The sequence below is a fragment of the Ammospiza caudacuta genome, chromosome 12 (assembly GCF_027887145.1).
Source record: "Ammospiza caudacuta isolate bAmmCau1 chromosome 12, bAmmCau1.pri, whole genome shotgun sequence".
NCBI lineage: Eukaryota > Metazoa > Chordata > Aves > Passeriformes > Passerellidae > Ammospiza > Ammospiza caudacuta.
This window is the reverse complement of record NC_080604.1, coordinates 16,320,535-16,341,828: the sequence shown is the minus strand read 5'-3', so window position 1 is coordinate 16,341,828 and position 21,294 is coordinate 16,320,535. Positions and strand designations below refer to the sequence as shown.

Genomic DNA, 21,294 nt, shown 5'->3' with positions numbered 1-21,294 from the left:
TGAAAGTTTGCACTGATCTGTTGAGAGTGGGGGAGAGACAAAATTCTCTGCCAGGAGCTTTGGGGAAGCAAAGCAAGTGAGGTGTTTGCTGTGCTGTAAGATGGTGTGAAACTTCACCAACAGTCCCCGGTGGTGCCAAAACCCGCAGCTGGGCACAGCCTGCCTCACTGCAAACCTGGGCAAGAGGTTTAGAAGGCGACTGAGCAGAAGCCTCTTGCTTTTAATACGAGCTCTCTGCTCATCCAAAAAGAAAGCCCTGAAATAATTAATGTGATTCTGATGGCTTAGGGCAGCGCTGATTAAAGTCATGTGAGCGCAGGCCTCTTCCATTGTCAGCTCGCATTAATGTTGGGAGGCAGAAGCGCGGGGTGTGCTCCTCGCGGATCGCGGCGCTGTCACACGCGGGGGGGCTGCTCCAGCCCTCGCTGAGCCAGGAGCCAGTGTGGAAAATACAGACGTGTCTGGCACGTTCCTGTTCCCTGCCTCCACCTTCTCCCCCGGTCAGAGCGGGATTGGCTGCACGCGATCTGGGCTATGACTTCTGTCATTAAAGCGGCCCTAATCCATCAGCCGCGGTCTTCCCCAGGCGTGGATGCTCCCACTTTGCCACACGCACAGCGGGATCCTGCTGTGTCAGGCACCTCTCTGGCTGGCAGCTATGCACAGTGAAAATCTGAGCAGCATGTAAATCCGTGGCTGGATAATCCAGCCTGGGTGAACCAAGAGGCTGCTTACAAACAGGTGTAGCTGTGCAACAGCAGATTTCTCTCTGCTGTTTGCTCTGAGGAGCCTGTCAGCCTGGGGAAAGCTGGCATTCCTTCGCCTGCCTCTCCCCAGCCTTTTCAGGGTTCCTTCGGTGATTTTTCCTACGGTCCTAGGTGGTGCTGTTGCCTCTAAAGTGCAGGATTCCCAAAAAGCAGAGCATCCTGTTCCCCTGGCTGCACAGGGGGTGATCACCAGCGCAATTAGCAGTGATGCTGGACTCACTGCAGCACCGTGAGCAGCCGCTCCTCGGAGGGCAGAGCCAGCGGGGCTCAGCCGCTGCAGCCGCTCCTTCCTCCCCAGGCATCGCTGACACGCGGGCACTGAGCGTGGAAACCTGGGGCACAGTGCCTCAGGGCATCTCCAGGGTGGATTTACACCAACCCAAAGCTCGTGTGGCCAAGGCAGCAGTCAGAGGCAGGGAAGAGGTGGTGTCTAATGTTGTCTGTCCTTGGTTTGTTGAAGGGCTGCCACTCCACTGCAGGGAGTCCAGCCTGACCTTCCTGGCTATGAGGATTCCCACTCATCACAGGCAGGAGCCAGTCCTGCCCCGCTGGCACGGTCCCTGTCTGAGATCCCCTCTCTGAACTGTGCCCGTGTGTTTCCTGGGGATGCCCTCAGTCCCAGGGACTCCCAGTTTGCTGCTGCACTGGCAGGGATGGGGTGAACATGAGAGCTGCCCTCAGAGCTGTGTGCCAGGGGCTGTCCCCAGCACAGCTGTGGGGCTTGGGGGGACATGCTGCCCATTGTCCCCGTGCCCTTTGCTCAGCATTTCCCTTTTCCAGCACTCCTTGTACAATAAACAGGCTGCAGTTAGAGGACAGCACACATCGAGCTGGGAGCAGTTGGCTTTGATCTTAGCTTGTGCTTGGTTTTGGTTTCTTGTGCTGCATCAGGGAAGTCACGACTCAGGTGTCCATCTTCTGCTTTGCTCAGGAGATGAACCCTCTCTCATCTCCTCATATCCCTTCCCAAAGCCCAGACATATTCCCCACTTACTGCCAGTGGCTGGTATTCCTCAAGCAAATCCTATTTTCTGTTCTCAGCCCCCAGCCCTGCATTCCCCAAAGGCCAGCTTCAGGCTGGTGGTACCTCCTGGCTGTGGTGAGATGTTAATGCTGTGAGAGGTTTGTTGGGGCTGGGGCTGTGACACAGCCTGGGAAGTTTTCTTGCCTTCAGCTCAGGTTTGCTGGGCTGTATTTGTCAGTCTGTATGTATCTTCTGACAGACTTTGCTTTTCTCAGATTTTAAGGAGTGTTTTTTCAACCTTAGTGAAAGAGCTAAATTAATAAAAAAACCCTTTCCAGCCATACATGGGACTGGACATGTCCAAACTCTATATTCCCTTTCCCCTCACCAAGGACATGCTCCCAGCAGCTCTCTGTGCTGCTCCTTTTTTTAAAATTTTCCTATTGATTATTTTTTGCATGAAAATGGATAATATTTTGTATTGAACATCTAGAGATATACATTTTAAGCGTGAAAATTCTCTATAAGAGCATTTTCCCTGCAATTATCCTGGTATAACATGGATGAGCACAAACTTTTTTTTCTTTTTTTTTTTTTTTCCTTGTTGCTTGCATCAAAATATTCCACAAGGGGGCAAAGATTCCCACTTCCAGCTCAGTTTGCTGTCACTGCCAGGACCAGCTTCTCCAAAAAGCTCTACAGCATAAAATCTGCATCTAGATCATCAGAAGATGGGATCACTGCAGGGGGGATCAAATGCTAAACTCTTCCAAAAATCTGATGGTTTTCTTTTGGATTTAAATAAGTGCATTGTCAGCATAGCTGACTTGTGATCAAAAATGCAATTCCTATGCACAGCTAGTCCCAGACAAGAGATTTACCACATTTTTTGGGTGGATAAGCAGCACCGGTGACTCTGCCAATGATTTTGGAAGAGAAATTGGTTCCACATGAGTCTGTACAAGACATCCCTCTTTATTCACAGTCCAGGGGTTTGGGTAGGGCATGAGAAACTCCAGCTTCCCATGTATTTATTTTGTCATGGCTTTAAAACAGAATCAGTATTTTATCTCATCACTTGTATTTAAGTGTGCAGTCAGCCTGAATGGACTGAAGGTAGTCACCACAGCCTTGATTTCTAGCCACTTTTGGTAAAGGTCCTGCTGGTGAGTCTCTGGTGTTTATCAGCAGCTCTGGAGAAGATCTCTCAAGAATCAGGGGTCCTGAGGTAGTTCAGTGGCCCAAGCTCTTCACAGCTCCTGGCAGAGGTCAGTACAGTTCAGCTGATATGGAAACCATGATCAGCACCTCAGGGTGAGCTCAGAACCTCCTGCTCTGTCACCAGCCAGACCCTGAGCTCACCTGCTGCTTTCCTGGGCAGAGAGGAACTGTGTGTGAGCTGAGCAAGCTGGACAGTGAGATTCAGACCCAGGAGGATTGGGCCTAAAGCTGGGCACAAGGCAGGAGATGGACAAGCCATCCTTTCATTGGCATTTGGTCAGCTCATCCCTCTTGGGAAGGCTCTGCTTTTTGTTTACCAAGACACAAACTTCATCTGAGCAGGATGGTCAGACCCCTGCAATTCCTCATGGCTATGAGGTACTGAAGCTGCTGCAACATGTGCTAAGAAGTTTGGCCCCAAACCTTTCTGGCCTCCTCTGGTGATCTGAAAGTCAATATTTATTGTCTTGGATTAATTTAATTACATCCATTCCTAATTACCATGGTTATATTGCCCTCACTCTGGTCCCCCCTCCTAAATAGAGATGTTTCAGGCTTTTTGAAGGAGTTATTTTTTGGAAAATCACCAGTCCCACTAAAGAGGTTATCACCTATTTCTTGAAAAATACCTATTTTTGCAATTGCTACTCTAGTTTAATTAGAGGTAGTTTTGCTTAAGATGTGCTGACACTTCCATTTGCAATCCAAATACAAAACAGAATTCACAGTTTGTTCAAAATGTAAACCTTTTCTATCACAAAGTGAGAGCACTTCTTGAAGTTCAAACTTTGTTTCTTTTTAAATCAGAAAGCTTTTAGAGAATTCTCATTATTTCCCTAAGGGCTAAAAAAAGCTTCACATATTAGTCCCTGTCCTCCACTGTAACCAGCTATTTCCAGTGGGATTGGCCTGAAGTTTCACAGGATTCTTGTAGTTATTTTAGTGGTTTGGCCAAACAAACCAATCCAGATGGCTGGACTGAGAGATGGGTTGTTTTTTTTTAAAGTTGATTATCCCCAGCATAGCTGTTTTAAAATGGTTTCATTAAAAATTGAAGGACTGCATGTGAATTAGCTTCATTTACTACTTAAAAAGCTAAAAATGTTGGAAATTGGTTTAGATATTTGTATTTGAAAGTCTGCAGATGAGTAATCACAGCAGGTAAGCTTTGTTCAAAATTGCTTTAAAGGACAAAGGCAATTTCACATTCTAGTCAATCGAGATACCCTTTAAAAAGATGCTGGTGGTGGATCAACAACTCGAATGCAGGGCTGAAAGGTCAACATTGTTTGGGCTGTTGAAGCTGGGATTTTTTCTCAGTGTAAACCTGAAGAATGTACAGCCTCACAATAATTTTACCTGGGGTTTTGGGTTTTTTAAGGCTTTAAAGAGGGCCCTTTGTATGGTTACTTTCTCCTCTGTAGTTAATTCAGCTGTTGTATGATGGAGCGTTGGCTGCCTGGGGTCTCGTGTTCAGAGTGAGCCAAGGGGTGCCCAGACCCGTGGCCAGTGAGCCCCCCATGCTGATCCAGTCTGTGTCTGCTGCTGGCTTCTCTCCCTACCCCAGCTTGGGTTCCTAGAGAGACGTATCTGAAAGCACAGAATTCTGTTGCACTGTTTTCAGATACCCTCTGCCAGCAGGAGGCTCAAATTCCCACCTGAGGTTTATTGGTGCTTGTAGCTGACCCCTTGTAGCAGGGAAACAGTGGATGTTGGATAAACAACCTGTGGGATGCTGTTTTTCTGCCCACCCTCTGTGTCACAGCAGCCCTGGGAGCACAGTTCTCTGTTCCAGAGCAGGTTGAGATTGCACTCAGCCTTGGTGGCAATCCAAGGTCCATCTCAAAAGAGCATTAAAAAGCATTTGCTGCACAGTGTGGGGAGCTCTTGTTGAGGATTTTGCTGCATGTTGACTAGTACAAGTACTGGCAATGCAAAGGTGACTTGTGCTTCATTGGAGCACACAGTTGTGAATTTGAGTTAGGAACTATATACCTTGCTTAGCTAAATAGTAAGTAGTCAGAACTCTTGACACACTGCTTTGGAATAAGCCCTGAGTTTAGATGGATGCATTTTTTCCTGTTTTAATATATTGAATTAAAGCATATCAAACTTCAAATAGACATTTTCACATTTGTTAAGGTCTGTAGAAGTCCCTTGGATGCTCTGGGGAGCAGAGCCATTAAAGGTGTACTCAGATGTCCACAGATTTGTTACGCAGGGAGAAAAAGTGATCTTATATAGCAAGGGCTGTTCTTGAATCTGTTTCAGAGGGACAGTCTGAGTTTTCACAGTGAAATCTGTTAGTTCTTCCATTTTATTTCAGGCTCAAGTTAGACTCAAATGTTATCTGAATAGAAGGTTGGTGAGATTTTCTGCCTTAATTTAGGAAAAAATAAGTGCGCTGAAACTAGTAACCTATAATGAGATTTAGCTCTGTCTTATGTGTGAGATGGAAAAATGCTCTTTTTTTTTAATGATGAATTACTTTGTTTTGTATATCTCTTTCTGTCAGTCTGCCTATCAGAATCTGTCACCGGGGAATTCAGCTGTACCCAGCATTAACTGGGTAGCAGCAAAACTGTGACTTATATATTTACTTATGTGCATGCAGAAAAAAAGCCTGATCAAAGAAGGGAGAAAAATTGATGGGAAAACACCCACTCAGCGACCAATAACCGTCTGTTCTCTCCCTTTCCACTCGCTCCCCTCCTTACAGCAACCACTTGAAAGGAAAGACAGCCAAAACAGTTCCCAGCAGAGCGTCTCGAGCCACCGCAGCGGGCACACGGCGTCGCCCGCGCACAGCACCCAGGTGCTGCCCGACTTCGCCGCCCCCGAAGCGCCGGCCGCCGACCAGCCCGACACCGCCGGCCAGAAAAAGCCAGATCCATTCAAAATCTGGGCCCAGTCCAGGAGCATGTATGAAAGCCGACGTGAGTACGAAGCAGGTGGAGTTGTTAAGGCTACGGCTCCGGCGGCTGCTGCCTGGGTGTTTTCTTTGCGGAGAAATGAGTGTTTTTGGTTTCTGCTGGAGGTGTGGGGATTCTGCTGGTTGGTTTGGTGTCTGTCGGTGGGATCCACTTGGTAGAGATGCAGTTTACTGTCTCATGAGGATTGGGTTTAGATCATCTCTAGGAATCATCTAAGGTTCATCTCTTAATATGAAAAACCCCTTTAAAATTAAAGACCGTCTTTTCCCCTATGTTTTTATTGTGCTTTCAAATTAGGCTGGAGGAGAGTTTTTCAAGTTTGTTATCCAGATCCTAACCTCTTTTTTGAGGTTAAGACTCATTATCTGATATGCATAGGAATTTCAGTAAGGAGGGGAAGTATTTAGTTTGCTGAAATTTATATCAGATGCCTTTCAGCCTCACTCTGGGGAGGAGAAAATCCAGCTGAGCCATTTTACTTTGACCAGAGTGGACACTTTAACAATACAGATATTAAATGCACATTGTAAGTGGCTTTTATGGCAATTAATAATCTGCTCACTTGGCTAATAATTCAGCAGGGTTTTGACTCTGTTCCAAGACCATAAATGTAGTTTCAATCAGTTTCTTCTTGGGAAACAAAATAAACACATTGGCTTTGCTTTAATTGCACTGCTGAAGATGATCAAATCTGTAAAAGCTTCTTAAAGAGTTAGAGTGTTAGGTTCATTTTGAAAGGCAGTAGTTACTTTAGTTAGAGAAAGGGGAATTTCAAAGTCTCAGTGCTGAGAGTACCACCTGCTGTTTGATTTTATTGTCTAACTGGAAATTGGTAAAACCAGTAAGAAATTAACCTTTACCTCAGAATGAAAAATGGTAGGACTTTTTCTCACTGATGAAATGAATCACTTTGAAGTCTTATATCCTGGGAAAATTAAATCATGAGTCACAGTTTCTTGGCTGAAGATGCCTCTCTTTGGATTGAATGTCTCAGCAATGCAGTTTGTAGGTGTCTCTGTTTTTGTGCTCTGCCTCCTTTCCCATCCTTTCCTGGGGACTGGGCGTGCTGACCCTGCGGGCTCTGGGGGCACGCTGATCTGCAGAGTGCAGTGACAGAACTTGTATGTGCAGCTCATGGAGATAGGGAAAAGGGGTGAGAGCTGAGGGACAGCGGCTGCTGAGCCCTGCAGAGCTGTGGGCAGAGCTCCCCCCCAGTGTCCCATGGCACTGGCCTTCCCACTGCCCAGCCCGCGTGGTTCCTGCTGGCACTGTGCTGCCATTGCCTCTGACCCCCTGCAGCTACTTAGCTAATTTCTAATTAACTGTTTAACTCGTACTAATTAGTCATTAGTATCAGCTTAGCAGCCTTAACTCCTGCCTGTCTTCTCTGATAAGACCCAAGACTGAGCTGGAGAAACCCTGAGGTGCACAGGCCGTCGCTCTTCTGTGTCACCTCCAGCACCATGTGCTGAATCCTCCCTCTTTCCTCGATGGCTGCAGTTATCCTGTAGAGGTTTTGTCCTTGGCTGGGACTAGAGCCCTTCTAGAGGCCTTTTCACAGTCTCTTGACCTGCTGGCTTCCCACACCCCATCTTTTCCTGTACCACAATCCTCACTGCTTGGGCCTGTTGCTAGACTGGGATCTGCTAGACCTTTTCAGCTTCCCTGGCTCACCTTTCCTTAGTCCAGCATCTCTGTAGTGGAGCTGATCCTCTTCTGCTTCAGTCCTTGTCTCTTCTGCCAGATAAAACCTGTTTGAACATTGGTGCTTTTCTATGACCTCTTCATCCCATTGCTGTTCCCTTCTAAGAAGGTGTTTTTCTGAGATTTCTTGGTTTCATAGTTAGGGTTTTTTTGGAGAATGATTGAAATGTGATATGGTCATATCTCCTTTTAAACCATTAGAGGTGTCCAAGAGCCTGTGAATTTCTATCCTTAAGCTGGAGTGAAACACATTCCCTGGGGATTAACCTGCACTCTTAGCTAGTGACATGGCTTTGCTGTGGGCAATGAAATGTGAAGAAAAGAACGAAAGATAAGTGAAAAATTGAACTGGATGTGCTCTTTCTACTTTTGTGGTCTGATCCCAGAGCATGACTGGTGGTTTTACTTTGAGGCCAGTGGTCAGCTCCTCCTTGCCTCACCAAGCCCTTATTTACCACCAGTCTCATAAGCAGAATCTGTGGCTCACAGCTGAAACCTGGCTCTGCTGCCCTGGGTGCTTGGGGTGAAGCCCTGTGTTTCTTTGCCTTTCTTAGGAGCCTGAATCATCCCTTGGAGACTTACTCCCAGTTTTTCCCAAGCGTGGCTCTTGGGTTATCTGCAGGGAGCTCTGCTGACACTGAGCATCAGAGTGTGTGATGGGAGGAACCATTCCCTGGGGACTCCAGCTCTGCTCTCTGTCAGCTCCACCTGTGCTCTTCCTCACATTTTTACCCATCTGCAGTTGGGTTTAACTCCAGTGCCACCTTTGAATGGTGGGGAAACAGCTATATCTTCTCTTTCTCCTTTACTTCACCCATTCCCTCAGGCTTTGGGGCTGTCATCCCCAGTGACAGCTTTGGGTGCTGGGTGTGACTCTCTCTCTGCAGCCTTCTGATGGAGGTGTGAGCAGCACTGAGTGAAAATCTCATGCACAGCAGGAGGATGTCACCCTAGTGCCAGGGCTGAGAGTGGGTGACACATGCAGTCACCAGGGAGTTTGGGGGGTTCTAGAAGGCTCCACCACTTGAGGAGCCCCCAGCGCAGCTCTTCTGCCACTCAGGGCTTGCCCTCTGGTAATTGCTGGCCTTGAAAAGCCTGAAAAGGGGTTATAGGATGTTCTTCAGGGTTTTGAATCCTCAACAAGTGGTCTGAAAAACAGGAACAAGCCTTTGTGTTGAAGTATACGATGAATTTAAAAAGGACAGAATTTTAGAGTGTTAGATCATCTAAAGTGTTTTATTTTGTCCCATTTTTGAAATTGTTGAGCATAAAAAGAGCATAGTGCAATTTCTCAAGTGCAGTTGACACAAGAAGATGAATTCATTAGCTCCAGCCAAGACAGATTTTTTTTTCATCTAAAAATAATATTGTAAAGAGGTTTTATTCAGTATATGAATTCCTCTTCTCCAAGATATTTCTAAGAAGTACTGAATCTGTAATGAATACCTACTGCCTTTTTCTCTGGGAATGCATCCCACTGTTACTTACATTAATAATAAGAGTGTAGACACAGATAGCAAAGGCAACATTTTAAAATTTCACAATTCCTAAAATTCATTCCTCCTGTACTTGAGTTGTCTTTGGACCAGTATTTCATTCAAAAAGACTGTATTTGCCTTATGTGCCCCGCCTCACTGAAGTCATTGGTAGAGAACAATTAGGTTGAAAAGGACCAGCTAACCCATAATTGGGTAAAAGCATGTGTTTTTATGATTTACCCAAAGCATCTTCATATCGGAAAATGCTCCAATTCTGCGAGGGAGAGCCACAGATATTGCTTGTTTAGGAGAAGGAAAAAAAATAACAAAAATTAAGCTAGAATTACTAATGCAAAGCTAAGGAAAGGCTCCATCACTGTTTCTGGACTGGCTGAGGGAAAGCAGATTAGAGCTGCAACTTTATTCCACAAATGTGGGTTAAAGTTCCTCCATGTGGAGCTCCCTGGGGCGAGGGGATCAGCCCTGCAAGGTGCTGAGTGTTTGGGCTGGGGCCCAAGGGAGCTTATTTCCAAGCTGTAAACCCAAAGGCATGCTCTGAGGCTAAGGCTGAGCTCAGATGTGCTGTGCTGCAGTCTGGCCCAGGGTGACCAGTCTTTGCTGGATTAAAATGTTTGAGAATAGCCAGCTTTGTGGGAATGTGAAAACAGAGCATTTGGTGGTGGCAACAAATGCACTCTTTGCTGGTGCTGAGCTTTAGCTGCCTGAGCTGCTCGTTGTGGGTAACTCATTGCTGCTCGTGGGAGTTGTGTACATGAATCAGAGGGAAGGACAAACCCTTAAGGTTTGGAAGCTGAAGCAGCTCCAAGATCCAGGAATGACACACTTGAAGAGCACTTAGAGAGAGAAACAGCAATTGAGTGGCTTAGCAGAGAACCACAATTCAGAAACCTCACACTGTTTTATTGAAATATATTTTTATAATATGCTTTTTACTTTTCAATGTATTATTAAACTTCCTTAAAGATTAACACAATCTGTTGTCAAATTTTTCTCATGTGGCCTGATTGCTTTGCAAAATACCGTATCCTACATATGGCCATCTGTCGAAACAGCAGTGACAAAATGAATTAATCTGAATTGCAGATGTGTTAATGAATCCCTTTGAAGGGCTTAAGCATTTAATTAAAAGTAAAGCAGAACACGATAGAGAATTTTTAAAGCTTTTAAAATATTCGAAGTTATCATTAATATTTGAATTTTATTTTCAGGCACACAATTTGTTTGGGAGGATTTTTCTGTCCCCAAATCTAATTAAAACAATACAAACAAGTCTTGACCCTAGCGTGTTGGCTCATCAGCACTTACATAGAACTAAAAATATTTGCACAATGACACAAACATTAGATAATTTCCCCTTAAAATAGAAAAGAGGAATACACTCATAAATTTTATAGTATTTCAGAGAGTATTTCAGCCACCTTCTGATCAGACTGAGTTGAAATATGATTTTTAGTAAAAGCCCTTTGGCAGGGTTATGTCCTTTTATTATATTAATAGTAGACAAACAGTTGCAGTGATACTCTTGGGCACACAGATGTATCTGTGCCCTTGGAGAATGTGTTGCTAAAAGGGACCGTGGTACTCACATGAGCTTGTTCATCTTGTCAAGAGCTCCTGGTGAAGCCATCTTTCAAAAGCTTTCCATGCCACCACAAAGGGTTGGTTAAAGGGAAAAGACAAAAAAAATTTGAATTCTCCTGCAGTGGGATAGTTTAGAAAATGGATTTCTTGCAGATATGGAGCCTTATGAGATCTGTGGGTAAATTGCAGGTGTTTTCATCTATAAAACTCTCCATCAGCTTTAGTGAGACTGTCCACTCCTAGTTTAAGATTTGTCCTCATATACTTTGCTGAATCTGGGCCTTAAACATTTCGTGCTTTGCCAAGCTCTGAGTCACTGAAAGTGCTGCTGCCTCAAATGAGCCAGTGACTAAAGCAAACTCACACTGATCATTCTTGAATCCATCTTATGTTGAAATTGATGTCACACTAGGCAGATTTTTATTTTATATAGCATGTTAAAGTTTGCATAGTCAAGTTTGATTAAAATAGTCTGTAATTAAGAACCGTGTTCATTTTTCATCACCACATATTTAGAATTTCTTTTAACATTAGGTGAAGATATTTCTATTTGGAAAACTAACTTATGATGTTGAAAAGTTTTTGTAGAAAAGTATGTTTAAGGTGTTCTCACATAAATTTTTCCTCTAAGGAGAAAAAAGGTTTTTCAAATATACCTGCATGCATGTGCATAAATGTGTAAATTCATATGTGTATGTATTTTATATCTACACATGCACAGAAATGTGAAACTTATTATGTCATAATCCACAGTAGCTATAACCTCAACAAATTGTGCATGCAAGCCTAACATGACCCATAAAATCACAATTAATTAAATGAACTAACAAGAAAGCAGATACATTAAGCTTTGCAAAACTGTAAAATTAATATTGCAGCTATGTCACCTTCACCTGCAACTGGACTGAGCAAGGGTGAGAGAGAGAGAGAAATCAATTCCACGAGTTTTGGAGAATGTAAGACTGTGCTGAGAATGTATCTGTGTCTTGTGATGTCTTGTTCTGGTGTCATTGCTGCTCTGTGGTGGGGGCTCTTCATCACCAAGGGAGCCTGGCAGGGCTATATGCCAGGTTTAGCCAGCCAGGGGCAAAGCCTGGCTTTGCTGTCCTGGCTGGATGGTGTAGGTGGTCGAGGGCGGGGGTATCATGCTCTTGTTTCCTTCATGTGTTTGCCCACGTGGCTCATCAATGGGGCTGCATCACCCATCTGTCCTGATATTCACAGAACTCTTCTTACCACTTTTGCACTGCTCTCGAAATGGTCTGGTTTAATTTGGGACAAGGACATTAAGTTTTACTGCTGTTAAATTTTACCTGTTTGGGCTGCGTACATGTTTTATCAGAGTCAGACATGCTTGAGATCAGTCAAGGTGCAGAGTTGCAATGAATGACTCCTAGAGGCCATTTTCCATTCATTTTCAACAAGTTTCAGCAGCACCATGTTCCCATTGAGCAAGGAAAGTGGCTCCTCAGAAGTGCAACTGAATAATGGGACAACCTAAAATAATTCCCCAGTATGGAACCTCAGAGGGTCTCACCTCTGAAGCTCGGGCGTGGATGGGTGTTCTGGGCTGTGCCAGTGAATCACTGCCCTGCAGAGCTGCTGCAATAAGTGGTAAAAGGAGCTTTGTACTCATTCTGTGAAACAGTGTGTTGTCTGTATATCTGTTTATCTGTGTTCCACCTCTCTGAAATCCTTCCAGTGGAAGGACCACTCTGTAAAAGAATCGGCTTCTTTGGGGGCAGACTTGTCTTTTTCTGTTGCTCTGGTCTGACATGGCTGGTTCAGCCTGGCCTGCTGTCCCTTCCAGCAGTGTTAATTGTGTAGCTGGGACCCAAACCAGGGCCATAAGGCATCACTCAGTGGGACTGGAGGGGTGACAAATGGGAAGGTGCTGAGAGATGCCGTGGACGCAAGCCCACACCGGAGCTCTCTGCAGCAGCCACTTTACCTCTGACAGATCCAACACACACTATTAATTGTTTGGGGCCAGCCTGTGCCAAAACAGCCTGAGAAGGGCTGAGAGACACTCCTGACTGTGTGTGCTTGTCACGCTCCCCTTGCTGAAGGCAGTGACAAACAGCAATTAATTCATTGTCTGGGTGCTGTTGTGCTGCACGTCTGTGCGTGGCGAGCTGCCTTCAGCCAGAGGAGATGAGGCACGCAGGCACCCGGCGTGCTCATCACCCGAGCGCTCTGTAATTGTGTCTGGACAAAAATCAGCCTCTCATTCAGGGAGGGCATGGGTGTTAAGCTTGGCTTATAATTGCAGGTAATTAAAATGTAAAAATATTATCTGTAAAGCCAGCTTAAATGAAAATGTCGAAGCAGATGTCTATAGCTTACCATTCACCTATGCGTTTAATTTTTAGTATTCCCAGTTGTTCAATTAGTGTTATATTTTAACTCATTGAAGAGAGAGCTTCAGAGGTAACCAAAAGTCTGACAAGCACCGGAGCAGACCCAAATTTTTGCAGAATAAGCACAGACAGTGTAAAGTCCAATTCGGGCCCAATCTGACATTCACTGATGCCAATGGAAAACAACCTGTTTATAGATACAGAAAGCTAGATGATGTGTCATTAAACATGCTGCATCCTGTGTCTGAGGAGGCACTTTTTAAAATTGGATTCCTGAACAATATACTTTGGTTTCTTTGCTGAAGTTATAGGCAGCTGACTGGTAAAGCAACAGCTTTTTATCATCATTAATTATAAATTTTGGGAGGGGATCATTACAAAATTAGTCAATGTTACAGATACTATCCAATAAATATTAAATGAACCTGAAGTTGCCTTCTGATATGATATAATGTTAGCAATTAGTTATGCATTTTTAAAAAAGGGATGAAAGCAAGCATGAGTAAGTTAATATAAAACATTGCTGTTCAACAGCGCTTCAAGGTTAGTGCTTCACTGTATGTAATATTCATTGTAAAAACCTTGCTGGTCTTCCATACTAATGAGTTGGTGAGGTAGGGATTTTTTTTATGTTTCCAGCTGCTTTTATTTCTTCAGTGCTTTTGCAGAGCCTGCACACAAGCAAGTGAGAGTCAGGAGAGCTGCATTGCTTTGAGTGGAGCCTTTCTGATTTACACCAACTGGGGATCTGTCCCACAGTTACTTGAAGCAGAGTTGCTTGACAGATAGCAAACTATGCTTGGGAAAGTTAATTAAATAGTAGAAGTCATAACAAGTGGCTCTTCTGTCTCCCATGTAAGAGGAGGCAGCTGTATTGTTTCTGGCAGAGTAATTCTCTGCTGTACACATTTATTTATTGATGGTTTGGAAGAGACTCTTGCAATGGGTAATGATGGTAATATTGACAGAAGGAAATATTATAGTGATAAAGGGCAAGTCACAAGTAGATGCCTAGAAAGTAGAAACCACTGCATAAATTTTAATGCTAATATAAGTAATAATCCTTTAGTATTTAAAACTATAAATGTTGATGGTTATGTCTCTTTTTTTTATGTAAAAAGGAGGTAGTCTCCAAGCCCATCTCATTTAAAGGTTAAAATTGCATGGCACATCCTTTTATGTACATCTGAGTAGTCCTGATTTGGGTAAAAAGGTGTGGTATTTTGATTAAAAATGATCGTTTTTCTTCTTTCTCTTCAGTTCCAGATTATCAAGAGCAGGATATCTTTCTATGGAGAAAGGAAACCGGGTTTGGATTTAGAATTCTAGGTGGAAATGAGCCTGGAGAACCTGTGAGTATCATGTTTTAGTTTGTGGCGTCTTTCAGAAACACAGCAATAGAATGTACAGCTGTCCAGAACTATGCTGTAGTATCATTGTTAAATAGTTACTGGTGTGTATATGTGTGTATATATATATATATATATATCTATAAAATAACCCCAGAACTCCATAACTGAAATGGATTTGGCTTCTCCTTCTACTTTAATGATAAACCAAATAAAAACACATAGGTCCTTGGACACTGAGAACAGGATGTTCTGGTCATGTTTGCAAGTATTTTGATCTTAGAATGGCAGATTCTCAGAATGCTCAGTTCTCTCCTTGAGTTCAGTTAATTTATTTACCATAAATCCAGTGCCTGTGGGACGTGTCATCCTTTCCTGTGCTGCACAGGTCACAGCTAGATAGTGGCAGCATGACTTTCCATGTTTTTCCCTGCCAAAATTATTTTGCTCATTTATGAGAAGAGAGACCACGAATTTGTCTCATGTTAGAGTAACTCCACAGAACTCACTGAAGATAAGCCAAGACTGAGTTGGAGAACAAGCATGTGGTGCAGAGCTTGTAAACGCTGCAGGCAACTGAAAGTGTAACTCAATCTCAGCTTCCCTGACAAGACCCTCAGTGCTATTAACCATCTTCCTGCCTGGTCACTGTCTGGTTGAAGAAGTTTCCCAAGGCTGTCTGTCCTTGGAGTGAATGGACTGCCTAAAGAAACAAGATGTCAATTTATTACAATTTCACAACGTGCTGTATTCACGCAGAACCGCTTTCACAGAAACAACTTCCCTGACCAGCAGACATTTGTCAACAATTCCATGTCCCTCCTAAGTCAGGTCCAACTGGGAGTGCCCCTTGCTTGCAGCTGTCTGTTGAGCTGGTTCTCATGGCTGTCTCTCCTGCTGTGCCAATTCCCCAGATTTACATCGGTCACATTGTACCGCTGGGTGCTGCTGACGCCGACGGCCGCCTGCGATCGGGCGATGAGCTGATCTGCGTGGATGGGACGCCTGTGGTGGGCAAATCTCACCAGCTCGTGGTCCAGCTCATGCAGCAGGCAGCCAAACAAGGCCACGTCAACCTGACCGTCAGGCGCAAAGTGGTTTACACAGGTAGGCTGCAGTATCACCCCGCAGGAGTGGCTTTTCTTGCCAGGATCCCATCTGTTCAGCAAATGGTCTAAGGAAAAAAAAGCTTCTAGTGCTGGGAAAACTCAAGGGATGGACTGTTATTTTTCCTCTTTTGCCTGTTTTTAGTCTTTTTTGTTCCTGATCAAATAAGTTTTAAGTATTTTTTTTCCAGTCGAGACTCTCTCAGTTGGCTTTCCCAATCTCCATAAGGTTTCTGATAAAATGGGGAACTGTTTGGTTGCAATGAAAAATTTTAGTTTGACTTATGCAGCAGACACTGTGGCCAGCTGCTTGTGTTTTCTGTATACTTCCCAAAATAAATGCGCAGCCTGATAGTCACCCTTAAACTGGGAGTGAGGGAAAAGATGATGAAGAGTCCAGAGAGGGGGAGGCAAGGGCACAGTGTGAGTGAGGGCTCTGGTGTGTGGTGGCTGCTGTCCCAGGCTCAGGGCAAGCTTCAACATGTAGTAAAGTGACCTCAGGATGAGAAACTGCAAACATTGTTGGTTCTGGTGGGCCAGGGTGTTGGTGTTTGTTGTCACAGAATCACAGAATGCTTTGGGCTGAAAGGGACCTTAGATATCATCCATTTCCAACCCTTCTGCTGTGGGTAGAGATACCTTCCACTAGACCAGGTTACACAGGTCTAGAGAGTTTTCTGTATGCTGAGTTACACTGGGCATTGTGTACACACTGCACAAGTGCAGGATCTAAATGAACAGAAAAGAAGCTGGTGGATAGACAAAGATGCAAAGAGAAGTGACACTGGTACCATTTTGGCACCCAAATAAGTGATTGAAAAACGTCATGATAGCAGAGAAAATGAAGACATGAGCATGAACTTTCTAAATAACATGTAGCCATATGTTTAATACTGGATAGTAACTTTTGAGTGCTGCCTGTCCCTTTGAGTCCCTTTAGGAACTCAGGTGTGGGATTTGCTTTTACTCACTCAAAGAAAATGATATTACATGCTTTTCAAGTTTAGGCATCATCAGATAAACAGGCAGTGATGTACTTTGATCTTAGAGAGAATCAAAATAACATTCAGGTTGGAAATTAGGTCCTCAGTGGAAGGTAGGACTAGAAGAGTACCTCTGGAATAGCTCTGCATTCTTATCCAGGCCTGAGTTCCTTCTGCATAATAATAAATAAATGTTCACTTCTCATTTCTTTCTTTCTTCCCAGTGTGCATAAACACTAGGTTATGTCTCTCCTCTGACAGCCTGTCTTTAATTCCTGACCAAGGTCTGGTGTAAGAGAAGGTTTAGAAGAGCATTGGGAGGAAGGGGAAGGGCAGCTGAATTTTTGTATTGTTTTTGTGTGTAGATTTTGTATGCAGTTTTACAGCCTCCAGGCTAGAAATTACCATGAAAGATTTAGATGCCTGAGATCTCTCTTGATATTTCATTCAGAGGCATGTTACTGCACATCGAGCTATTTCTGAATCATTGCAAATGTGGACACTTACTCTAGGATAAATTATTCAGAATCCCTTCTTTCACCTTATATTTACAGGCTTTTAAATTTCAGCAGAACTTTGTGGAGAAGGCTGTTCCTGAGTTTTGGTCCCTTGTTCCTTCTGTCATCTGTATGCCCGTAGAAAAAGATTGTTCACCTAAATGAGTACTCTCTGTTCTGAGATTCATGTAGGGGAAATTTTATGCTCCTGTAATCTTAATATGAAGAATGCTATGTATTTAGTACATACTTTTGAGTATATAAGTGCAGACAGGACTTCTATCTATGGATATTTTTAAATCCTTTTTTTTTTTTTTTTTACATCATGAAATTACAGGTTTAGATTTTGTTTGCCATCCATTTTCATGCTGATGCTTTTAAGATCTTCAACTTAATTTTGATTCACCAAATTGGAGAAGTGACCTGATTAGCACAGGCAGCCATTCAGCAAGGACAAGTGCAATATGCTGCTCTCAGCTGCACAAATGGTCTGTGGAGAACAGGCTGAGTAACAAGAAGTGGAAGCTATTGTGGGCCACGAGCTTTATGCTGAGGTTGGCTCAGGTGAAGAAAAAGACTGTGCAGGGATGTAGGCAGGGGGAAACTCTCCTGATTTCCCAGCAGATGATGGCTTAGTGCAATATGGTCCAGCACTTCAAGAAAGACATATTTGAGTTGGAGAGAGCCCAACTGGAAGGAGTCCAGAAGACCAGGGAAAATAAGGAGACCTCTAGAAAACATGGTCTGAAAGGAAATATTGAACAAATTTGGATTCTTTAGCTTAAAGCAGAGGAGGGGGAGGAGGTATTAAACTTCCCAAGACTATAAGAGGCTGCTGCAAAGAGGAAGGGAATAATATGTTCTCCATATGCCCGTTAGATAGCACTAGGAGTAATAGCCTTATGTAGCAGCAGGGAAGATTTAAGTCAGATATTGCAACCAATAGATTTCTTGGGGAGATATTTAACAGCTGATTAGACAAACATCTGTCAGGACTGATATTAGGTATAGTTGGCCCTCACTCGAGCAGAGTCTGGACTAAGCAATTTTTTTGAGATTTCCTCAAGCCTTGTGGTAGCTGATTAGATTTTAAACTAATACCCCTTCCAACTTCAGTTGCTGTTGAACACTTGTTTAATATTAACATTAACAATGTTTAATGTCTGTAGCAGACTGTACAGATGATAGTTGCTGGTTCTTCCATCCAGAAATGCTTGGTTCACAAGTTGTTTGCTCATGTTGAGAGATTGTTATTGCTAAAGATCCCATTAATCAAAGGCAATCAGTGCACTAATTGATAGCTTTCAGTTTAAAACTGCACAGAAGGTGGTGTTGTGAGATATTACTGCCTCTCCTTGTGGGTTGTGCATATATATGTACGACATACATATGGTTGTACATATATAACTGAATGGGGATGCAATAGCAAGAGGAGGCACCTTTGAACCAATGCAATCCAGGTTTAAAATGCCACAGAGCATCCAAGCACGCAGCACTGCACTGGTCTAACCAGGCTGCAGTTTGGCAGTGGATGGCTTTGGCTGAATGAGCACACACAGGAGAGGGTGGGCAGTGTGGGCAGCGTCACCACCGAGCAGAGCCATTGAAAGCATGGCCATAGATGGGTAGCCTAAAACAGGTGATTTTCTTTTACCCTTTTCTCAGTAGACACCTCTCTCTAAGCACTGTTAGGAAAATTAATTCACAAACATTAGAGGTTTATGTCCAAAAAGGAGACAGAGAAGTCCTTTTACTTTATTAAAATAAAGGGAGAGGCCATGGGGCATTCCCCTGGGATCTCTCAAATTTTTGGAGGATGCAGCCTCTGTTTTGATCCTAATTTCCGAGCCACATTTCCCTTCTCTCTTTCCCCATTGGCTGAGGTACTTGAGAGGTACAGACTTCCCAATATGCCTGATACCAAAGATTCCCCTTTAATGTATAACCTTCCCTTTTAATTTTTAATTCTTATGGAATTTAGGGGTTTTTCTTCCCCATTGTTTCTTTCATCTTTCAATGTCTAATTTCATTTATCAGCAAACATAAAGTTTATTTGTAAAAGCAAATATCTTCCATTCATCAATCAGTGGAACCCTTCCCATTATTTCTTTTATCTTCCAGTGCTAGTTTTATCTACCAGCAGACCCACAGCTTGTTTGTAAAGACAAATTCAATATTCCTCTCAACACTAAATGCTGTGTTGGGGAAGATGAAACAGGAAAGCCCTATAAGTATGATTGCCTGGCAAAAGATTTTGAGAAAATAGAAACTATAAGCAAGATTGAAATGAAAGCAAGCTTTGAGATACCTCAGTTACTGAATGATGAGAAAACAGTGGTGTGGCCAGCTGAAAGTAATCCCCTTTTGATGAAACAATACTCTCTGCTTGCAGAAAGGTGCAAGGCTCAGAGCAGACCCTACTAACTTAGCAGAAAGAGTCCAAAGAGGAGTTTTTAGAGTTTAAAATGTAACACACTAGGGCAATGTAATGATTCTTATAGGCTGTATATAAATGCTGTAAGATTTGTATCTTGTATTAGATTGGTTAGTGAGAATTAGAATATTCAACACAGAAGAAAATTTATTGAATTGTAACAGGAACCTCGCTCTCTTATCTTCTTATCCTCTCTCTCTGTCTTTCTCTTTACCACTCTCTTTACTTCTCTCGGGCCTGCTCTGAGCTGTGGCTGGCAGCTCCCAGCAGGGCCCTGCACCCAGGCCCTGTGCAATAAACCCCAAATCCCAGCAGGGCCCTGCACCCAGGCCCTTTGCAATAAACCCCAAATCCCAGCAGGGCCCTGCACCCAGGCCCTGTGCAATAAACCCCAATCCCAGCAGGGCCCTGCACCCAGGCCCGTTGCAATAAACCCCAATCCCAGCAGGGCCCTGCACCCAGGCCCTGTGCAATAAACCCGAAATCCCAGCAGGGCCCTGCACCCAGGCCCTTTGCAATAAACCCCAAATCCCATCAGGGCCCTGCACCCAGGCCCTGTGCAATAAACCCCAATCCCAGCAGGGCCCTGCACCCAGGCCCGTTGCAATAAACCCCAATCCCAGCAGGGCCCTGCACCCAGGCCCTGTGCAATAAACCCGAAATCCCAGCAGGGCCCTGCACCCAGGCCCTTTGCAATAAACCCCAAGTTCCAAGCCCTGCCTTCAGAGATCTCTCATCTCCATCTGTCCTGCCCGTCCTACCCCCATCACTCCTACACTGGTGCAGCCTGCTCCAACACTCTTTCTTCTCCCCTCCCCAGTTCCCAAGGCAGAGAATGAAGTCCCATCCCCGGCCTCCTCCCACCACAGCAGCAACCAGCCGGCCTCGCTGACGGAGGAGAAGCGGACGCCGCAGGGCAGCCAGAACTCGCTCAACACGGTCAGCTCGGGCAGCGGCAGCACCAGCGGCATCGGCAGCGGCGGTGGCGGCGGCAGCGGCGTGGTCAGCGCCGTGGTTCAGCCCTACGACGTGGAGATCCGCCGCGGAGAGAACGAGGGCTTCGGCTTCGTCATCGTCTCCTCCGTCAGCAGGCCCGAGGCGGGGACGACGTTCGGTGAGTCCCGTGGGTTTTTGGTTGCACCTCCAGTGAGAGGCAAAGCTTGCAGCCTGAGGAGGTGGGTGGGGATCTGTTTGGTTAAAAGTCATGATTGTCCCCCAATTTATGTAGTTATAGCAAAATCAGAGGTAAAGACTCCGTAGGTGTTGCCTCCTGGGTGTTGTTCGGCACTGAGTTGAGAAAAGTGAAATGACATCCCAACTTGAAGAGCTAAAATGTCACCGATGCAATTCCTGATGCTCACTTTCCAGGAGAGCCTCTCTGGGTTTTGCTCTCCCAGTGATGCTGTTTGCCAGTGCAGAAATATAGCAGGTGGAATGAAATATGTCTCGTGACGGTGGAATCAAGCCAGTTGATTTAAAAGCAGTAATGCTTAAACTGATTAACTTCTCTTTGGCAATCAGGGTTATTCTGATCATCATTATGTTGTGAGCATGGTGGTAGCTGGAAAGTTTTAATTAATACTGCTTCCTGGTGAGACATAAAATGGGGAATACTGTTAAAAGAACAGGATGTTTCTTTTACCCATTTGACCTCTTCCCAAATGCATTTCTTCAGAGTAGGAAGGAATTAAGTTTAAGCTATGTCACACGTAATATCCTAACCTAATAAAGGTGGCCATGGTTTCTGTCTCAAGACAGTCTTTCTGCTAGGCAGATATCCATTTCCAAGGGCTGCTGCAGAGGAGATGTACATGAGCTGGTTTTGCAAATATGCCCAGAACAGCCTATTCTCAAGCAGAAGTGTCATTGCAAGGAGGAAACCAGTCAGAGATGCTA

The 21,294-nt window shown here is 44.3% G+C and overlaps 1 protein-coding gene across 1 annotated transcript in view; it reads left to right on the top strand.

The window, feature by feature from the left end:
- Window positions 1-21,294, top strand: part of MAGI1 (membrane associated guanylate kinase, WW and PDZ domain containing 1) — a 283,263-nt gene that overhangs the window by 248,131 nt on the left and 13,838 nt on the right. The window contains exons 14-18 of the mRNA XM_058813185.1: window positions 5,672-5,888; window positions 11,548-11,625; window positions 14,290-14,381; window positions 15,293-15,485; window positions 20,219-20,512. Coding sequence (XP_058669168.1) covers window positions 5,672-5,888; window positions 11,548-11,625; window positions 14,290-14,381; window positions 15,293-15,485; window positions 20,219-20,512 — 874 coding nt within the window. The remainder of the gene's footprint in view (window positions 1-5,671; window positions 5,889-11,547; window positions 11,626-14,289; window positions 14,382-15,292; window positions 15,486-20,218; window positions 20,513-21,294) is intronic.